The sequence below is a fragment of the Branchiostoma lanceolatum genome, chromosome 8, assembly GCF_035083965.1.
Source record: "Branchiostoma lanceolatum isolate klBraLanc5 chromosome 8, klBraLanc5.hap2, whole genome shotgun sequence".
NCBI classification, from domain to species: Eukaryota; Metazoa; Chordata; class Leptocardii; order Amphioxiformes; family Branchiostomatidae; genus Branchiostoma; species Branchiostoma lanceolatum.
Window position 1 is genome coordinate 15,746,811 of NC_089729.1, and position 20,801 is coordinate 15,767,611.

At 40.3% G+C, this 20,801-nt stretch overlaps 2 protein-coding genes across 2 annotated transcripts; one reads left to right on the forward strand and one right to left on the reverse strand.

Moving 5' to 3' along the window:
- Nucleotides 1–594: 594 nt before the first annotated feature.
- LOC136440139 (telomere length regulation protein TEL2 homolog) lies at nucleotides 595–10,826 on the forward strand. Its single transcript, XM_066435987.1, has 23 exons — nucleotides 595–725; nucleotides 1,220–1,623; nucleotides 2,225–2,461; nucleotides 2,641–2,726; nucleotides 3,812–3,880; nucleotides 4,013–4,160; nucleotides 4,378–4,480; nucleotides 4,692–4,760; nucleotides 5,005–5,146; nucleotides 5,330–5,388; nucleotides 5,503–5,580; nucleotides 5,708–5,925; nucleotides 6,086–6,174; nucleotides 6,473–6,564; nucleotides 6,801–6,917; nucleotides 7,346–7,417; nucleotides 7,589–7,762; nucleotides 8,290–8,381; nucleotides 8,692–8,791; nucleotides 9,193–9,257; nucleotides 9,723–9,838; nucleotides 10,015–10,097; nucleotides 10,357–10,826. Exons 2-23 carry the CDS (start codon nucleotides 1,265–1,267, stop codon nucleotides 10,384–10,386), a joined length of 2,598 nt encoding a protein of 865 aa, XP_066292084.1. The 5' UTR covers nucleotides 595–725; nucleotides 1,220–1,264; the 3' UTR covers nucleotides 10,387–10,826.
- Nucleotides 10,711–17,408, reverse strand: LOC136439511 (cytochrome P450 2C3-like). Its single transcript, XM_066434929.1, is given in 9 exon segments — nucleotides 10,711–11,798; nucleotides 12,622–12,779; nucleotides 13,481–13,647; nucleotides 14,347–14,613; nucleotides 15,198–15,497; nucleotides 15,500–15,558; nucleotides 16,166–16,283; nucleotides 16,775–16,852; nucleotides 17,218–17,408. Coding segments are annotated over 9 exon segments (1,506 nt in total). The 5' UTR covers nucleotides 17,395–17,408; the 3' UTR covers nucleotides 10,711–11,616.
- Between the last annotated feature and the right edge of the window lie 3,393 nt (nucleotides 17,409–20,801).

Sequence of the window (20,801 nt, forward strand, 5' to 3'; positions counted from 1 at the left end):
TGTGACGAATGAATGAATGGATGTTACATTTGTATTTATGCTACTGTTGCAAAAGTGATGAACAAATAAAGGACGTGACGAAAACAAACGTTCTTGTAGTTGACCTGAAGTTACACATGATATATTTTCCACAAAATCGTCCACATAGTGTACACACATGCGTGTACCATAGTTTATAGACGCGATGTCTAAGCCTTTATTGTTGGCAAATTTTGTTCATGTAGTGCCACATGACCTCTTGGTACTGCCACGATATATGTCAATTTTCACTGCTGTACTGTAGGATAGTAGAGTCTGGAACGCTATACGTGTCACGACAGATAGACCTGGATGACATAGACATTAGACAATATTTAGTGTATCAGGTTAGTCATGAACCTGGGTAATACGATTACGTTAAATAGGGCCATACCTACGAAATAAAAAATTATAAGGTAACGTTATATCATAACAGAAGAAAACATATATATTGATGATTAAAAAATATCGACAGTATGATGTTGCCTTTTATGTTAAGAAGTTGTGAATAGCGCAGCGAATTAAAGAGAAATATTTTGTGAGGTTACCCTTGGCTTCTAATGGTTTCGCCCAACCCGGAAGTAAAGTAACCCACGAGCCGAAGTTTTCCGAGTGAGGCGCCAAAATTGGATGGCTGAAGCAGTTTGATTTATATAGACACAGATAAACCTTCCTGTACAGAGAAGAAAGCACAATTTATCCTTGAGGTATTTCAGTGTTGTTTTATCCGCTAACTGCACACATTTGAACTTTGATGGTTTGCAAGCTCATGATGCCAGTCGGGTGGGGAGGGGGGCAAAATCTGCATGTGTATGTATTTGCATTATGTAACATACATTTGTATTTATGCTACTGTTACAAAAGTGATGACAATGCATCGTAACCATGAACACACACTTAAAGCATTATGTAGCTATCTTATTTTTTCCTGATTGTAGAAAATACATTTATACGAAAATCATTTGGTAAAATTGCGTTTGATATACTAAAGGTATCGTTAATGTTTTGTCCATCAACCCTCAGCGGTTTGATATTTAGTAAATTAGTAGCTCATTGCGAATGTCATATCAACCATTATACAATTTTCAGTTGCCAGACACTTGCAAATTGTTGCCTATTAATATAATTTTATGAATAGATATGATTTCTGTCATTGAACTCAATATGTACAGCACAAAAAAATACTTTGTATCTATTTCAGGTTATATGGTTCTATTGCCTCCTAAGAACTAAACAAAGCTTCTAAATGTCTGGAGACATCAAACTTCAAGTCAGACAGTTTGTCTGGGAGGTCCAGAACACTCTCTCCATATCTAAGGACCCCTCAGAAGTGTCACAAGCCCTCCTAAGACTCTCAGCCCTTCTTCCTCATAACAAAACTTCCAAAAGCCAAGACTTTTCAGACTCAAAACTTTCTGAAGCAAAGAAAGAATTTTCCCAGCATCATTATGTGACTTTCCTTGAGTTTTTGATCAGTAAGCTGTCAGTTGATTGGTTGGGAGGGTTGGGAGAAGATAGAAGACGAGAATTGCTTGACCGGTTCTTTCTGGATGGAGTTCACCAGGATGCTTTCATTGTGCTTGCCTCAGCTGTTCAGAAGACCAGGTATGAAATATGCAGAAAAAGGGTTTCTAAAAAAAAAAGGGTTTCTAAAAAAAAAAGTATGTGTTCTACTTCTAGCTCAGAGCTGTTTGGATTCTTATGGATGTCAAGAGCTAACTATAAGTGTAGTTAGTAAACCTACAGGACTAGAATAAGATATATAATGTAGATTGTGGGTTGATAGTTATGACATTCCTTTTTAAGTGTTCCATGGGAGAGACTGCGTTGAAAGGTGTGTATGAACAAGAACAGTCTTTTTACCCAATACTCTAGGACTACCATGGTTGAAAGATACTTGTTGGAAATGTCTCTTGCATTGCATATCTATGCCTGCTAAGTTGAAGTCTATTATAACTGCATGGTCAATGTAAAATCAACTCCACAACGGAAAATTCCCAAACACCACCAATGTCATTTATCATTCATCAAAATGCAACACTTTTAAGACAACTAGCACTGGTGCAACATAATGTTGAACTCATAAATTTACGTTATGTTATGGGACCTACCGTTTCTGATGCAAAGTGACTAACTCTTTTTACTGAAAGTCTTACATGTTTAGGAAGTAATTATAGCTGGACTGGTGATTTTTCTTTTTCCTCAGTCCAAGCTACAAGCAAGACAAGTGTGTCTCCCTACTTGAGCAGTTTCTCACACAGAACAAGCTGACATTCATGTTCTGGGAGCAGTGCAATACCATAGCAACAGGTCACATGATCCAGACCAACCAATCAGAAACCAGGAGGCAGCCAAGGGTGCACAATGCATTGTGGGAAGAGCTGGTGACGATTTTGGCGACATTTCCGGACAGGATGGCCAACAAGCTACAGCACCGAAATTGGTGCGTTATTGACTTTTTCCTTTACAAAATTAGGAAATACTTTTTTGTTCTATTTCATACATATCAATAGTGAAATATAACCTCCATCTAGTTGGCAAAGCAATTGCCTTAAAGTGCAACTTGTACATCCTTGTTCAATGTTTATTAAGACAGATTGTTAGTAATAGTTATTTTTCCAGCCCTGCCTTTTATCCAGAGCAGTACTTCCAGTCTCTGGCTATGGGTATGTGGGAGGCTTTACAGAAGGTGCACGATGCCATCAAAGGTAAGGAAGATGATATATTAATCATCTCCCATTACATACAAAAAAGTAACCCTTGATTCACATACAAGCCACCATTTATACACTGAACACTTGTTAAGAAAATGTTTTTGCAAGAATATCAGGAGTCCAATTGTTCTTAGTGTTTTAGCATTTTTAGGTGACATTGAAAACAATGTTAAAAGAATTTGTAAAGATTTAACTTAGTAGAGTCAATTCCACATTACCGAGAGGGTGTTTGTTGCCTTTTGTTCTAACATTTACAAAACCTTTGTAACAATCTATGTGAGATAAGTAACTGTTAATAACAATTTCCAACATTTATTTGGTGATCTAAATATTTTCTGCTGTGTTCCAACAGGTTAAACAAATTTCCAACATTGAACACATTATATGTATTAGTTTCTAAACTGTTGCAACATAGATTGATTATTTGTTTGAACATGTTCCAACATTCTACAAATATGATATAACTGGGTCAGTTGGCTGGGAACAGGGCAATTCACACATCCCTTCAAAGTATAGGGGATTAGGCCTAGGTGCCATGCATAGACACCTAAAGACAAAAGAGTTGCCAGTGTCCAGACGTGAAATCTAAAGATATACAGAGGCAGACAATAGAGCCTAATTAGCACCTACTTTTATGGGGGTAATGACCCACATCTACCATTTTGAGAATGATGCAAAATGTTGGAACATGTTCCAACAGTAGAACAATCACACAGATGTTTGAAAACTGTTCTAATTAAAGAGATATTTGTGCAAATACTTTCATAATATTTCCAAAATATATAGATGAGTTCAAACATGTTCAAACTTTCATTTCTTATTGTTTGAACGGTCTGGAATTATTTTGTCTGAAATAGTCTTTTCTCTAAAATTGTTCAAACTTATTAACAATATCATCTGAAAACCCTCTCGGTGACATGGAATTGACTCTACCATCTACATTTTTGTGTAATTTGTCAAATTCTGTATTGCCCTCAAACTATGTCACCCTAAACTGCAATGTTTTCCAAATGGTTATGTACAAACATGTACCAAACACAATGCCTTTACCTCACTGTACAATTTTTCCACATGTTCAGCCTCCAATGACTGCTCCATGGCTTTTCTGCAGCTGTTGTTAGGAAAACTTTGTATCCAGGGGCATACAGGTTAGTTTTTCTGCAAAAGTTATCTTTTTTTTTCAATTATTCCTAGTCAGTAGGTTTGTTGGTTGGTTTGTGAATCAACTTCTTCAACTGAATATCAATGATTTAGTGCTGATGCTTATTTTGTCCCTCTAGGTCCAGTTTTCAGAGTCCTGCTCCCAAGACTGACCAGACAGACCCATCAGGACTTTGTGTGGCAGCGGGTCAGCTGTCTGCTCCTCACAGGTGTGCAGGACAGGTGTGTGGAGAGCCTGGTGTCCCACCTGGTCACACAGATGCCATGGTGAGTTCTGTACTAACTGTGATAACTGGTCATCTTAGCTTTAGACAGGCCTGGCTATATGTTACACTGCTGAAAAAAGCAATGAAATGAAGTAGAAATAAAATTCCAAGTCCAAAATCAAGATCGCTACCTATGTATTACATTTTACATTTTTGATAAATGTCAATATCAGGAACATAAATGTTGCTACTCAAGGGCTTTTCCACAATTGTTCCAGGTATGGCGTCCTGTCCCGACTGTTGGGGGATGGGGTTCTCAGGAGTCAGAAGCTGAAGTACATCCTCACTCACAAGTGTCTCTTCATCAGGCACTATGAACAGGTGCTATATAATGTTCTTTGTACTTATATCAATCAACCAATATATAAGCACCCTCTTGCTGAACACACCAGCATTGCAGGTTCATGCATACCCAAACTAATGCTTGTTTAGCAGAATCTGTGATAATGTAACTTGATGCTCTGGTGTCTGATGCCACACTTCAAGTCCAAGATTCTGAACAAAACTTGTTATGTTACATCTTTTGTGACAGGATCTTGTGGTGCAGAATATTATGGGCTACCTGGCAGACACCCCAACCAGAAGACCTCTCCTTATTCAGGTATGAAAGAAGGACCGAGAACTCAGATTTTTTATAGATTATGTGAGTTAGGCATAGATCAATAAATATGGCTTCGTAGACTGTTTACAGTAAGTGATATAGATGCTATGATTCCAAACTACCCCTATCAAAATTACATACACACCATATTCCTGCCTCAGTAAGACATTCGTTTAGAATAACTGTTTCTGTTCATCTTGTTGTAAATGTTTATCAAAACCTTTAGCAAATTCTTTCTCCACAGACATTACTGAGACTGTTGGAAGTCTGGAGTGACTCCAGTGCCATCAAACACACCTCCTATGACCAGCATGCCTACCTGTCTAAAGCCATCCTGGCTGGCCTTGCACATCTAAACAGCAAAGAGAAACAGGAAAATAAGCAAGGTACATGTAAACGATATCTAAAACTGTCATATTTCACAGTAGTATGATAAGAGTTGTAATGAGATTTCAGCTTCTTAGTCAGTTTGAATAACCAACCAAAATGTTGGCCAACCAAGCAAGAGTTGACATATTTTCATCTTTGTATATCTCCATTTTCTCAGATATTGTGTTTTTTTCTTGCAGACTTGATCAGAAGACTACTGGAGGGAGTTCAACATCACATAGACAGTCCTGTCATTAAGGTATGAAGCACATATATCAGTAGTAGACAAATTTGGCTCATAAGATTGTATCAAATGAAGTTGGTATTGAAAATGCTTTTCTAATTTCAGTTTTATATCCACATTTTCCTGTAGATCCGTCGTCTCGGCATGGTTGTGGCTGAAAGTGTGACAAAGACGGTGGATCCTGATGGACAGAAACTCAAGTTTGAGGTATTATTTTTCAGCCTGATAAATATTATTGTTTCCAGTGACACTGTCTCTTGAAAGCTGTATGTACTATTTTTATTCCATGGTCCGACAATTGGCGAAGCACAATTTCATTTCCTTTAATTTTCAGTATGAGGAAGACGAGGAAACTGCAAGACTACTTTCTCTCCTCACACCGCCCTCCGACCCCGGAGATGAACTTGAAGTAGAGATGGAAACAGAAGAAGTCTTGATGAAGAAAACCTCACTACCACAGAGGGAGGATACTACCAAAATCTCTTCAGGTTGTCAGGAAGGGAAGATGACATCACCACAAAGCAAGGAGGGTTCTGAGTCTGAGTTAGACAGGTACATGTGTAACCAATCACATTTGCTGTAGCTCAAATGGTTCCTCTTGATTGGTTGACAGATATGATTGAATTCTGTCCCTTGATTGACTGACACTGACAGGTGCTTGTGCTTTCTTGCTCCAAACTCTACTTGAAAAACAGATGTCATTTCTTTGCAGTGATGATGACCTTGAACCATATGACATGCCAGAAGATGTCAAGAAGTCCAAGGTCAAGCAGCCTGTCTATATCAGAGACTGTCTTGATGGTGAGGATCTTGTACTGTGCTTAGGTTCTACTATTGGTGAAAATTCCTGCTTTCTACACAGCTTAAGAAATGATACAACTTGATGATGTAGAAAGCGATTTCTTTTTGGCAATACAAATCTGTGAATTGCTAATTTTTCTATGTGTTCTGTCATTTCTTTGATGCATAAACATGTACTACTATGATAACATTGAATCCACGGATAGAACAAGAAATGTAGTGTGAAAATAGATGCTTCGCAGAAGAGATATCCCACATTTTATTGGGAATTGATTTTATTAACTTTTTCTCATGACAGGTCTGATTGCCAATGAGGATGCAGACAGAATGGAGGCCTGTCTGGGAGTGTGTGAACAACTAGTGAGAAGACATCCAGACAACTTAGATGAAGTAAGAACCGGCCAAAGTCAAGACTTATCAGTAATGCAGACTTATGGATATATAGTGGCAAGGACTACATTTGTCATGTAAACATGTTAGGTACATGGTGAATGTAGATATGATTTGTGAATTTTGATTCATTTGATTCTGCTGATTTTTTTATAGTACAAATTGTATCAAAGAGATTTATCTTGCCCATATTGTGCTTTGTGTTCTAATTATTCAAAAATGTGTTCTTTTCACAGGTCTGTGTGGAACTGGTGAAAATTCTGCTGCATCTGCAGAACAATTTTGCCATCCCAGAATTCACCAGACTCAGAAGAGGCAGCATGTTGGCCACAGCAGTCTTCTGTCCTCTGCAGGTAGGGTGTAGAATAAACTATACAATGCCAATTAACAGCTTTATCAAATTATAGAATTTTTAAATGATGTAAACTGTAGCTTTCTTACATATTTTGCCTGACCCTTCCCTCATGATCTCAATGAAAAGTGGCCTGAAAAATAAAGAAGGGTTTTAAAAAAGATTCAGCGATAAGAATGCAAGTCAAAGCAAGGAATTTCTCTCAAAAAAATCAAGAAAGAACTGTCTATCTGGAAAGAATCACTTATGATTTCATGTTTTGTGTCATGTATATTGATGGTACTGTTATTTGTACTTTTGTCTTGCAGTATTTAGTAGTCTGTACTTAACTGTATTTTGATCTGCAATCTGAAAGAAAAAATGTATTTCAGATGGAGATGTGTGTATCTGTGTCTATCAGCCAACATTGTGTTGTTTCCTCTGTTTCAGGTTTCTCAGTATCTGACTTCTGAGTTCTATGCACCAAACTACACTATAATGCAGAGGCTGGACATGTTGGAGGTACATCATTTTTTCAATAAACAAAGAAGAGACTGCGAAGCAATAAATCATTCAATGAATGTCATTGTTTTTCCGTCATTTATTTCTTGCATTTCACAATTTTCGTTCATTCACATGAATCATGATCAGATAAGAAGGAAAATTAATTTCTGCTTGCTACACCCCCCTCAGGTTTTAGTTGGAGCAGCCCAGGAACTTTCCCAGCCAATCAAACAGAAGAAGGACACAAGACCAGAACCTCTGGTACAACTCCTCCCTACCCCTGATGAGCAGACCAGGGAACCCCAACACTGGAGGGATGTAGTGCAGAGGAGGATAGAGAAGAAGACAAGGAGATTTGCAAAGGTAGCTGTCTAATATTATCTTAACCTTCTCCCTGCGGCCTAACTCTGTAACCAATAGACAATGTGGTGCCAAACGGCTACTTCAGTGTGATAAAGGTTAAGCTCCTCTCACACATATCTGACCATGGCCTCCCAACCTTCTCCAGACCATGGTTGGAAGTTAGTCACGAACAAGGTCATCTGTGGTTGGGAGTTGGTTGGCAAGGTTACCCACTAGTATTTTAGTTATTAGTGCCAGTCATTAGTGCCAGCCGACTGTAAATCTTTAAAAATCCAAAGTAAGGAAAGTCATATTCTTCTTGAAATTCAAATTCCATTAGAGGTGCAAACTAATGATCAATCTTTCAAATCTGTAGAAGTTTGTCTAGTAGAACCAGCTGGAGATTTCATGCATTTTCTTTATTCTGTTGCAAAAAAATACCAGCTATGTATGGCTGTGAATACATGTATGACCAAAGAAATATGCATATTAGCTCTGAATTATTGTGCATGACATAGCCTTAAGATGATCAACATTGTGTGTTTTAGGGAGCCAGCAAACCAGATCCAACCCCAGTACCCAACAAGTTTCACACTGTAGCTGGGCACTTCTTCTTCCCACTTCTCAAGAACTATGACAGGTAAGAAAATCCTGACTCTATTTCTTAGATGTATATTCCGCTCAATAACAGGGATTACATTATGATATGTAATGTTAGTTAAAAGATGAAAGGTTACCTAAATCATTGACTTAAAAAAGTTTTTGAAAAGTGACATTCCTTATCCTTTCCTTAGTAACGTTAGATACTGGTATATCATTTGCCATAACCAAGAGCGACAGCTGTCTTTTCTGCTAGTAGTATATGAAGCTCTTGTGATTTATTTATTTTTGTGGACTGACTTTGACAATCATGTAAAGTTATTTTGTGACTGTTTTCACATGTACACCAGTCGTCAGAACACCCTGGACATGTTAGGAGAGGATTCGCTGGTACTGGGCAGGCTGGTGTACTCACTAGGGGCAATACTGTACGCTGCTGCAAATACTATGGTATAATCCACAATTCTTGATGTTTTGCATCTACTGATTAGTCTTTAAAGTTCCTGTTTTCCAGTTGTTTTTGTTTTTTTAAGTATTTGTATCTTAAGTACTAGGATATGCCACTCTATAGTTTAAGTTTAGAATTCCACTTTTCCCATAATGTTTTGACAAGTACTAAATATTTTCAATATAAAAGGATTTAAGTAAAATGTGTTAAACATATAATTGACAAGTATGATGTAACGTTACAGTTATAAAGAGTAGTGATAATAACTTTTTGAAACTTTTATCCTGCAGTAATTCTTGTAGAATTTCTGCTGGAAAAATGTAAATTCCTGCATGACGCACCCATACGGCCCAATTTAACAATACAGACAATACAGTAATGAATTTTTTTTTTTTCACAACAGGTTGCAAGACAAATGGCCAAGTCTCTACTAGAGTTTGTCTGGGTGCTACGTTTCCACACAGAACCGTACGTTCCTACCCTGGTTATGATTTTTCACTCTTTCAACTTTGGCTCTTGTAATAAGGAAACTATATCTGCATGCCAGTGTGGGTTGTTCCCGACCTGTTGCCGTGGATATGCCACACCCTCTTAATTACTGTAATTCTTGATTTGTCAACGGTGACTTGATTTTAGCTACTTTAACAGTCACTAGTAAATTGCTAAAATTTCATTATGGCAAATACTTGATTAGTGATATTTTAGACAGCAATGTTTTTTCCTGCTGTTAAAATTAAATACAGTGAACTCCTTTTCCCCCAAACACTGAAATTACCAACCACATTGTCAAATGGCTTAACAGTAGTACACATAGACTTCATTTCATATTTGGAAGACTTCAGATCTGATTGTACAATGTACTAGTAAGAGTGGGAGAGAAATTTATGAAATGACTGCTTTACTGTCTGACTTATGATGTTGTTTTTTGTCCAGGTATGTGAGGCAATCTTTATTGTTTGCCGTTTCCATGGTGATCCTGAGTGTCCCTGCCCATGTCCTGACCTCTGACCTCCAGGAGGAGATTTTTGAAGGACAGCAATGGCTACAAGGTGAGATAGATGTTTAAGATGCTAAACATAAGTTACATTTTCTTTGAAATTCACCACCATATCAATCATTCTTCGCAAAGATGAAATATTCTTTTCATGCCCTCGCATACTGTTGTTCTCAAGAATACATATTCATCTGATTGTAAATCTAAATGTTCCATTTTTTTCTTATCAAGATGTGTTGGAGAAAGATACTGATGCAGAATGCCAGAAACTTGCAGTGCAAACCCTGATGTTGCTGCAGAACACACTCCAACAGGTAGGGGGCAGTACTGTTATTCCAATTGATGCAAATGTATGTATCATTAGCCTCCCCTTTTGCACTACTCTTGGTGCATGTATAAGAAGTATGCCATATATTTTTATGGGAAAAATTTGTGGGGTCCAAAATACTATTAGGTTTCAGGGTACATGTATGTTGCTCAACAGTAATTTGGTTTCCACTATGAGTATGAAGTTTTTAGATATTTTTGATGATCAGCAATGGCCTCTATGAAGTTTTTGAACATTTTTTCCAGGAGTTGAGTGGAGGAGATAAACAACAATAGTTACGAGAGCACAAGTGAAGAAGAGGACAAGAATAGATTGTTGAAACTTTGTTCCATCTCCCTTAGAACAACAGGCTTGATATGTCCTGCTTGTCCAAATCTGAACACCTTGATAATGTCCTTGATACACATGTATGACAAAAACTGCAATTTTTCTAGAATGCAGACTGAAGACTGCTGTAGAGGCTGTGAAATTCCCTAACATCATGCTTGATACACACCTAGAACCAGTTTTAATTAGTAAAGCCCTATCCCTCAAACTGTGTATGCATATATGTAGCTTCTTGTACACGGTAAACATACAAAAATGAACAGGTGATTAAGTTTCTCAGGCTACAACTTTATTTCTTTTCCTAGAATTAGATGACCAGAAGGTCAAAATCGGTACATCAATTCTTTAACATTTGACCTCCTCAGAAATAAGAGACTGCAAACCATGGATCAACTTGATATTTGACTTGAGTCTGGAACAATCGTGCTTGTCAATCACCAGGACTTTTGCATCACTAATTATCCATTAGACAGACCCTCGGAAATTAGCCTGACTAAATCGTGCTCCTAGCAGGCGTCCCGACAGTTACCCAGCCAGCGAGAGATTGTGTAAACACAGGCTACTCAGAAATCACTTACTTCTACTTAGTAATTGTAGACTATTCTAATTACAAGTTTCTTCTTAAAAGACAAAATTATTCGCTTTGTTTCTTACATAGAAAAATTATTAATTTTTTAGGATGAAATTAGTTTCTTATACACGTGTTTATAGGCCTTGAAAATCCTTTACTTATCATTCACTATTACATGGTTCATTATCATAACAATCTATGTCTTTCTATGTTAGATGGTGAAGAAGCTACTTCAAGATAAATATGCAATGTCCTTGCTAAGATATTTCTTATGTTTATAAACAAGTATACTCGATTAACTTATAAGGTAGATGAATCTTTATAACATTTCACGATCCTCATTTTCCAACCCGGTAACCTCGCCCAGAGTGCATTACGTAAATTACATTCCTGTAATCTGATAAGAGAATTCTCAATTCTCAAAAGGTAAATGGATCTCACAAAATAATATGGATTTCAATCTTTATCATTCCTACATTAAATCACTTGTACGTTAGTACAAGGCTTGACCCAAACCATATTCAAAATGAATTTCTAACATCTTTTTTTAATAATTTCCTTCACAAATACAAACATATATCCCTCAAAGCTTGGGTTTAATGATTCTTTAGTTTCGGGCCACGGCTATCATATCATAAGGTTTGGGAGAACGTACGCCTCCGGTCGTCCCGTCATGCGGCGATACAGAAGCGCCCTCTGGCAGCTTGAAGGTGAAGTGCTGCATGAGTGAAGTGAAGAACAGGAAGAACTCCATCCGAGCCAGCTGTTCACCCAAGCACACCCGCGGTCCTGGGGCGCGGGGAAAAAGAAACAGTACCGAATGATATAAAGCTACACGTTTGGACGAACAAGTGTTCTCCCTATTACACTGTAGCAAATGTTTATAAAATTGATTTGTTGGAGATCAGGTAATGAATGTTTAACTTCTGTCGAATGGAATTATGCAATCAATCATTGAACTTACATTTAAAGATGAGTGTTCATTCGGAATTGCGTATGTGCGTCTATTGACTCTATTGGTATTAATTAATCCTTCTGTGTTGCGTTGGCAGAAGCTATAAAAAAGGCACCCATTTTGGTTACTAGTATAGAATGACAAAAGCAATGAATATGACAATAGTGCTGCGTACCAGTACTGTGTACCGGTACTGTACCGTAAAAATTGATTCGGCACAGGTCCTAAATACCGGATCATGAAGTACCGGTACTGTACCGATATAGATTTACACCAGGTATGTGCTTATTTTGTGACTGATTTCCTGACCTCATGCAACACCAAATATGACCAAAGTGATACCTTGGAACAGCGTGACTGATATGCAACAGATCATTCAGCCATGCCGGGAGTTTTGATAGCAAGGCCAAGGGAGTTTGGCGGTAGGGAAACTAGTTATGTTCTTTGAACAAAGATACTGAAAACAAATGTTTTGTATGGAAGAAGTTCAGAAGAACACATTTTAATTTTTCAAATTGTTCAGGTACAGGTACAGGTCCGGACCTGTACCTAAACCTCTGTACCGGTACCTGTACCTGTACCCGATGTTACGTTTAGGTACGCAGCACTACTTCACAACCAAGTTAGTTTTGCGTTAAGAGGACTGGTTGAACGAACCTGCAGAGAAAGGCATGACGTGCTCGTCCTTCTTGTACTGTCCCCTCTCGTCCAGGAAGCGGGTGGGGTCGAACTTGTACGGGTCCGGAAACAACTTCTCATCGTAATGTACGGACCAGAGGTTGGGAATGACGATGGTCTGCCTCGAAATGTGGTATCTGAAACATTACAATGGGTTTCTTTGAAACAGTTGGACATGTCTTACAGCTGACAAAAGTGTCTATCTCTGTTTATTTGTAGCTGATAATGTCAACCTTAATTACTTCTTGAATTGTCTAGTACATGTTTACAAAACAACACGCAAAAACACAGCAGCAGCTCCATTTAGACTTACTCTTTTATCGAGTAAGGATGCAGATCTTGTATCACTTCCTCCGTATTTTTTGCGACGCTTTCAGGAAGCGCGCCAAACAGTTATATTATGTATTTAGTTGCCGGGAATTCCGTACATCCCAGCTATGCAGGTTGGTATTTGTGGAATGTTACTCGCACGTGCAGTAGTGGCCAGCCTGAGATTCCAATTGGGGTCAGATAAGATCTACCGGGAGGATCACCCTCCCGCCCTCTCCTCCGCTGTAATTGGGCTCGATTGCCACACGGCCTGGCACCTTAGTTGCAACGTGTAAAAACATAGCTTAATTAAAATGTTAAATCACCAATTACATATAGCCACTCAATCGTCGCCATGGCAATACGTTTTATTGCCTTTCTTGTTGTAGCATCTTCATCAATGCTACAGCAGAACCAACTGTTGACAAGGATATACGACAACCTTAATGTCGTACGACATAGCTGCGACTGTCTCAATATGTTGTGGTAAACTAAACCTATCGTACAACAAGTTTGACCAAACCCTCACCCGTTGAGATTTGTGTCCTCGGTTGTGGTGTGGGGCACTATGAGTGTGACGATACAGGCGAATCGGAAGACCTCTGTCAGTACAGCCTGTGTGTAGGGCAGCTGGGCACGATGAGACATGGACGGGGATTGGTCAGGTCCCAGCACACCGTCAATCTCCGCCTGGACCTGTACGGCAAAATGTGAGTTTTTCCGCATCTGGTGCACAGCAGTTTAGAGAATGTGTAGAGTAGGTTAGACTTCTATTGCAACATACTCAAACACCATATAAACCATTGCTGTCATGAAGACCGTTCATAAGATAACACTGTCAACATAAAAATGTAGTGTAGTGTAGCGTCCATGCCCCCATCTGTAATGCCCGTGTCCCCCACATGTAGCGTCCATACCCCAGCTGTAGCGTCCGTACCCCCACCTGTAGCGTCCGTACCCCCACTTGTAGCGTCCGTACCCCACCTATGGCATCCGTACCCCCACCTGTTAAGCCTTCGCACCCCCACCTGTGGCGTACGTACCCCACCTGTAGCGTCCGTACCCCCGTTTGAGGTTTTTAACATGATACTATTAAATTGCTATCCAATTGCTGAAAATCTGCTTCATCACATAAATTACAGTTCTAACATACATGAATAACTAGCTTAATGTCCCTGAAATTGTGAGTTTTTCATGAACTTGAAATTCTGATTTTATTCCACCATTGCAAATGCATATCTGTTGCATACGCCCAGACTTTATTAATGGTGTTTTCCAAAATCAGCCACAGATTAGTTTAGAGGCCTCTTTTTTTAATCTACCAAAATGCCGTTTAAACCATGGCTGTGATAAAGGCCGTTCCTAATACAAATACTTATTAAGTTTTCTCTGTACCTTTTGTTGGATATCAGGGTTCACCATCAGAAGAAGAATCACCCATCGAAGACCATTCGATGTACTTTCGGTGCCTCCTATGAACAAGTCAAACACGGTGTAAACCAGCTGCTCCTCGGTGAAGGTACTTGTGCTCTGGTCTTGGGTCTTCATTTCCACCAGAAAAGCGTCAATGAAATCACGGATGTCGTTCTTGTCAAAGGTCCGTTCGTGTTCCCTGATCTGAGCCTTGATGTAGTCAACAGGGAAGTCGATTGCCTTGATCAGCTGGGAGGGAGATACGTGTCATGAAAAAGGGCGTCAGTGAAGGTTAGACTAGCCTGGGTGCCATCCTATTTCTACCGGGCTCCTATGTAGGAGCCCCGGTAGAAATAGGATGGCACCAAGGCTAGGTTAGACATGCAGGTAATAAGATTCGTAAGAATGCAGTTGCTGGAGGAACTGGATAGATTTCAGAAATGGTAAGAATATATTTAGTTGACCGTTTCCAAAGTCTATGCAGTTGCTTGGGTGGTTGTTTTCTTGCTAATGGGAAGGGTAGGGGTTGGTTTTATCAAAAACCTCATTGGTTTTATGTAGTGTGTTACGATGTGGATCACACTAAAACGCAAATAAGTCATTAATCTTACATAAGAAAGCAAGAATAGACATCATTGTTGTCTTTTCAACACCGATCTATTCTATTTTGATGGCCTTTTTATTAAAGAAGTAAGTTAATATTGAAATTTCTGTCCGTTTTATATGTGTTGGTCTGATGCCAATCATTGTTTGGGGTGCGAGGGACAAGATATAACAAAGCACAGCTAATGTACCATTTTGCCAAAGCAAAGAAAACATATGACTTGTCTTACCGTGTCCGCGCTGTTCAGGACATGCCTAAGAAAAGGAAAGATGTTCTCAGGCATGTTGATGAAGTCGGTTCCAGAAATGGTGTTGAAGTCTTCCATGAGCCGTAAGAAATGAGGGCTGTCGTACTCTAAGCGGTGTGATAAGACCAGGGAGCAAATGACATTAGTAGTCGCCTTCTGTGCCATCCTGGTTATGTTGAACGGTTTGCCGCCCATGTTGCGGATCTCTTCGCGCAAGGCTGCCGACTCCTCCAAGATCCTGGCCTCCAGACTTCGCTTCCCAAAGCCGAAACTCCTCAGAGTTATACCAAGGCAAACTTTCTCTGCTCCTTCCAATGGGGACCGGAGGGGATCATAGCTATACCTGTAGTTGGGAAATAGAAAACAGGGGAGGTTTCAAATAAGACCCGGTCACTAGCACAAAGCGATGTGACCATGGCCTCCCGACCCCTACCAACCTTTGCTCCTTCCAAAGTGGAGCAAAGGGGATCATAGCTTTAACTGTCATTTGGAAATAGAAAACAGGGAAGGTTTTGAATAAGCCCTGATCACACAAAGCGATGTGACCATGGCCTCCCGACCTCTACCGACCTTTCCTAGCTAGACCATGGTGTGGGCTGAACTACAATGTAGTCGTTAGCAAGCAAGGTCATCTGTGTTTGGGAGTTGGTCGGTGAGTTTTCCTACCAGTCTTTAAGCATAGTCTGGGTCAGCCGTATATGAATTTCTGTAGGAAGTACATGTAGTCGGCAGTGTCATCTTCTGCTTGGATGCTTTCATAGGAACGAACTGTTGTGAGCATAGGATGGATTCCAGGCTACTCCTGACCCAGCGCCGACCTTGGTTGGGGAGTGGTCGGGAGCACAGTCGTTGGAAGGTTTTGAAATTCAATGTGTGACAGGAGGAGTTTATCTGTTCTTAGCTCTATTGTGACGTAGTTTTCTACGAAGGGAAATACGAATAAGTCGTACCTTTGTTATTTGTAATTTTGGTTACAACCGCTAGGTGGACAGGTCTGCTGGAGAATACCTCAGCCTGCTTCACCAAGGCTTGATAGATGACATCATAACCTCCGAGCACCACGGCATCCTGCAGCCAAATAAAAGCATAGATTTTTCTTCGTGATAATGCCACAAATCTGCCATTGTAGATATGGTCCAACATAACTGGCTAATATCTAAATATTTCTAATACATTAGTCCTTAATGGAAGCCATACATATGAACTTGCTATCTGTCGCAAACGAAATCCCAATCTAGGTCAACAAGACAAAAACAACACGCGTTACACAATGTTGTTTCTTATCATTGCCACGCCCTCACAATTAGAATCAACATCTTTAACAAGGTAGGCAATAAAAACTATTTCCATGGCGGCGATTCAATTGACCTGGGCCTGGCAGTCTACAATTAGGACATGGACCACTATGGGTTATCTAGGTGGTGACTACGCATGCGTGGATCATTCCCGTAAATTCGTGGAGTTTCTGGGATATTTGTCAAATAGTCACATAATATACTGTTTGGCGCGTTCCTGAAACGCTGCCAAAAACTGTGTATCCGTTTCAACTTCTGACTTACCAGCATTCCAATACGGAAGTAGGTGACAGGTCCGTATTCCTTCTGCCATTCCAGGAATTTCAGGTGGAGGTCGTCGGTCTACAAAAAGGCAAAAACATCACAGCAAAGTTTTCTTGTAGCATTTCGTTGAAAATCTATATTACTCTACATGTTACTAGCGCACATGGTATAATCATGCTAATAATATTGCTTGTTGCGGGTTTAAACCTTAGGGTAGGTTTCTTAATTGAAGGTAGGTTTGCATATGTATGTGCATTTGTAAGTCTAGGCACAGGGCCTACTACTTTGCTGTGTTGGTGCATTTGTGTCCAAGCTTACACGTTTGTTATCCAATTTTCTAACTTAACGGTGCCGATGGATTACTCATTCCATATTTGTCTTCGTGGTTTTCATTTTCTAAAGCGCTGTACCAAAACGGCTTGGAAATGACATGTGTTCGGTACCTTAGCTATACTGGGCAGGCTGCCAATAACGGGCCAACAAAGCGGCCCGGGTGGTAGATTCTTGGGCCGTCTGAAGTACAAGTACGCGAGGAGACTGGCAAACAGGAGAACCAAGCTGGCGCGGCTATCCAGCAGTTCCAACATATAGTGGACAGCCGACATCTTTCCTTTGTCCATCTTCACTTACGCTTGTCTACATACGGGTGCCTGAAATATAAATTTAACCAGTTATATATTAATCTCCAAGCAGATCTCCACGGAGCCAAAATCGTATGAGCTAGCCAGAGAAGCTCCAGTCAGCCAGAGAAGTTGTCAGGCACCGTCGGGTTGCAATAAAAACTCATTCTGCCAGTTGGATACGGTCTTTGCAACCGTTGGGTCTGCTAGAAGAATAGTTATACATACCAGTCTGAGGATGTTCTACTTCTTGTAATTCTTGTGATATGGTGTTTTTGAGTTCGCGTTTTTTTCCAAAACACCGCGAACTTATCATCACCCTCCGCGAACGTATGTTTTGTCTTCTACTGTTACTACTTCGGTTTCAACCGCGAACTCAAAGACATCGATATCTCTTGATTTTCACGCTCAAGTGACGTGAATTTACTGCATATTACATCATGAGAGACATTGTGTCGTTACTATTGCTCAGGTCGCCCTTGGAGCATTCACAAGCCCAACGTTCACAATCTAACGGCACAAGGGCATGGTGTTTTTTTTCGTAGATAATCCGATCGTTTTCTTTACATCGTTAACGTTGCGTGTAGATAGGACGTTGACTTGAAGGATAATGAGACCAACTAACCTTCGACTCGCGGCTCTTCCTTGACTCAAACACGGCTGGTTGTGACTTACTTGCGGACTTGTTGATGCAACTGTTAAGACTTTCACTAGCCACTCGACAACATAATTCACTGCTTTTCAAACACATCAAGGACAAGGTCATTTATACGAGACTGTCCAAGAGGAATCGTAAGGGTGTAGACTAGCACGAGAGAAATATATCAGGATATTTTTTCTGGAGAGCAGTAGAAGAGAATAGTTTTATATATACAGAAAAGTTGGTAGAAAAAGAAAACGAAGGAATACCAATTTATGTCAACGGTTGATCTAGATTTGTGAGAGAAAAATTATCAATATCTGTGTGTACCTCCCATACTAAGTACCTCTCAATGGTTCGATCCAAAAGAGCTCTTTGATGTTTCACCCACGATGTGAAGCTTAAGGTCACACTTGGTCTAGAGTTGGAATTATTCATGAGCAGTTTTGTAGTTCCGGTGTTTGTAAGTACTTTGCCCTGGTCTATTGGCTGAGTACCAGCTGGCCAAGACTTTGGCAAAACGTAAGGACAGGAAACAAACATTCTAGCAGATAACCTACAGGCGGTTTGGCTTTGAAGTTTTAGCTTAGCATACAATATCACACGAAACGCTATTTTATCTCAATAACCTCTCGCCTAACTCACTAGGCTGGGGTAGCGACTTAGGGCACGCAGACGTCACCAAAGTGAAGTATGTTTTCCAGATACAGTACTGGTGAATATGCGAAACACGTAGCCTTCGTCTATTGCCCTGCAATATGAAGTCGCAAGGTGGCGTCATTGTCACGCTGCAGATCGATGTTTATCCAGGCACACGAGCGTCTCAAAGACATCGATATAAAAGCCTTTCACTTTTAGCAACATCTGACTTACTTTGATACACATTTCTGCTGTCCATATTCATATCCAAAAAGAATATTTTTGTAGTCCATATTCATATCCAAAAAGAATACGAGCCTCTCTTAGGTGTTTTCCATGGGGGATTCCCCGCCGTCAACACTTCCGCATTCACATTTAAGTGATCGAAACTTGCTGCCTCGCCCCGACAAGGTGTACGCAGAGACCACAGCAGGAGACGTCTTGAAAAGCAGAATTTACACCAACAAGGTAAGCAAAGATCGATAAGAAGTCTTTGTGACGACTTTGGGGGTACGACTGAACCCAAGGCAGTGTTTTGAAAGCGTTCCGGTGGGTAGGAGGGTCACCGGCGTTGGTGGGAGGCCTCTCGGTATAACCTGTACAACATTGAAATGTGTTAATCATTCAGCCAGCCGCCCAAACACACACACGCAAAAACTGGGCCAGATTCGCTAACACTTACGTTATACTGATATGTTAAATTATTCTAGTCTGTAGGATATATAGGATTGTGTAGTGCTGCACAGCCATACAAATGTACTAGGAGGCGCTTCTCGGAAGTGCTCTGTGTGAAACAATGGTTGCGTCATGATTACTTTAGCCCACTTGTTTACTGAGTAAACCAATACTATAGGCCCACGTGAGTAGGTGTTAGGAAGACAAAGGTCATGGTCGATTGGAGTGCTATGGTCTTAATCTTTTTGTTTGCTGTACCTTTCTCGCAATAGCCATCGCAGCCACCTGAATAGGACAGGAAATACCCCTACTACGAGGACAAACATGGCGGACCCTAGACGGGACATGTACGACGCCCTCACACAACTCCGCCAGCACATCGGCAGCGAGCAACTCGTCCTGTTTGTCGGCGAACAACTGTCAGTACTCCCGCCGCCCGCTAGGGTGAATCACTGGTGGGAAATACAGGTGGTTATGTTTTACCAACATTTTATTTGATACCTCCGTGGAAAAGAATGTATCGTTTTCGGTCAGTTTGTCTTGATGTGTGTTCAAGTTTGTTCCCTGGATGAGTTGTAACAGAGACTGGCAGGATGTAATTTGGAACCATGTTTTCTTTAGAATGGCATAAGTGGTCTCGCCCAGCTCGAGTCTGAGTTCATGGCCAACCTTCCTCAACGACCGGCCAAAGTACACAATGTACTGCGCACTCTGGGAACGTTCCCTCTCATCCTCACAACCAATCAGGACGAACTTCTGGAGAGGCTGCTCTGGGGACGAGGGAGTCTGGGCTCTGCTTTGGGAGAGAAAATCCGCCTTGACCAGGTGATATTTACCAGTTGGGATGAATGAATGAAGATAATGATAATGATGATGAATGCTCAGTATTATGTAAGTATTTCATATGACTTAACAAGGTGAAAAACAAAAACTACAAGGTGGAAACTTTATTGTTCCAGGTAGGGCAGGTGATGGAGGACTGGCCTGCCCTCCACCGACACCTGATTGTGAAGTTGTACGGCGACACCAGCTACACTGCCCGCTGCAGCGTACGTCTTTGTCCGTTCAGTTAGATCTTTCAATCTTTATCAATTTGAATCAACATAGCAGAAATACATTATACTATACATGTACTCCTGAACTGCACTAATCTTACAAATCAGATATATGCAAGCACGAAAACAAAAACTGGACATCACAAAAACACTATACAGTGTATATTTAACGATCATTTTAGTATCCTTCCAATGGTACTACGTCTTTTATGGCAAATACCGGTTCGTAAATCCGGAGACCATGGATTGATAAGGCCGTAAGATAAATCGATTTAGTGCTGAACGGCCGTGAACTAACTGTGTACTAGTCTGAGCCGTACGTGAAATCCACACCCTCCTGAAAGCAGAGCCCCTATCGCTCGATTCGTTAGCTCGCTCGCGTAGGGGCCCTGCTCTTT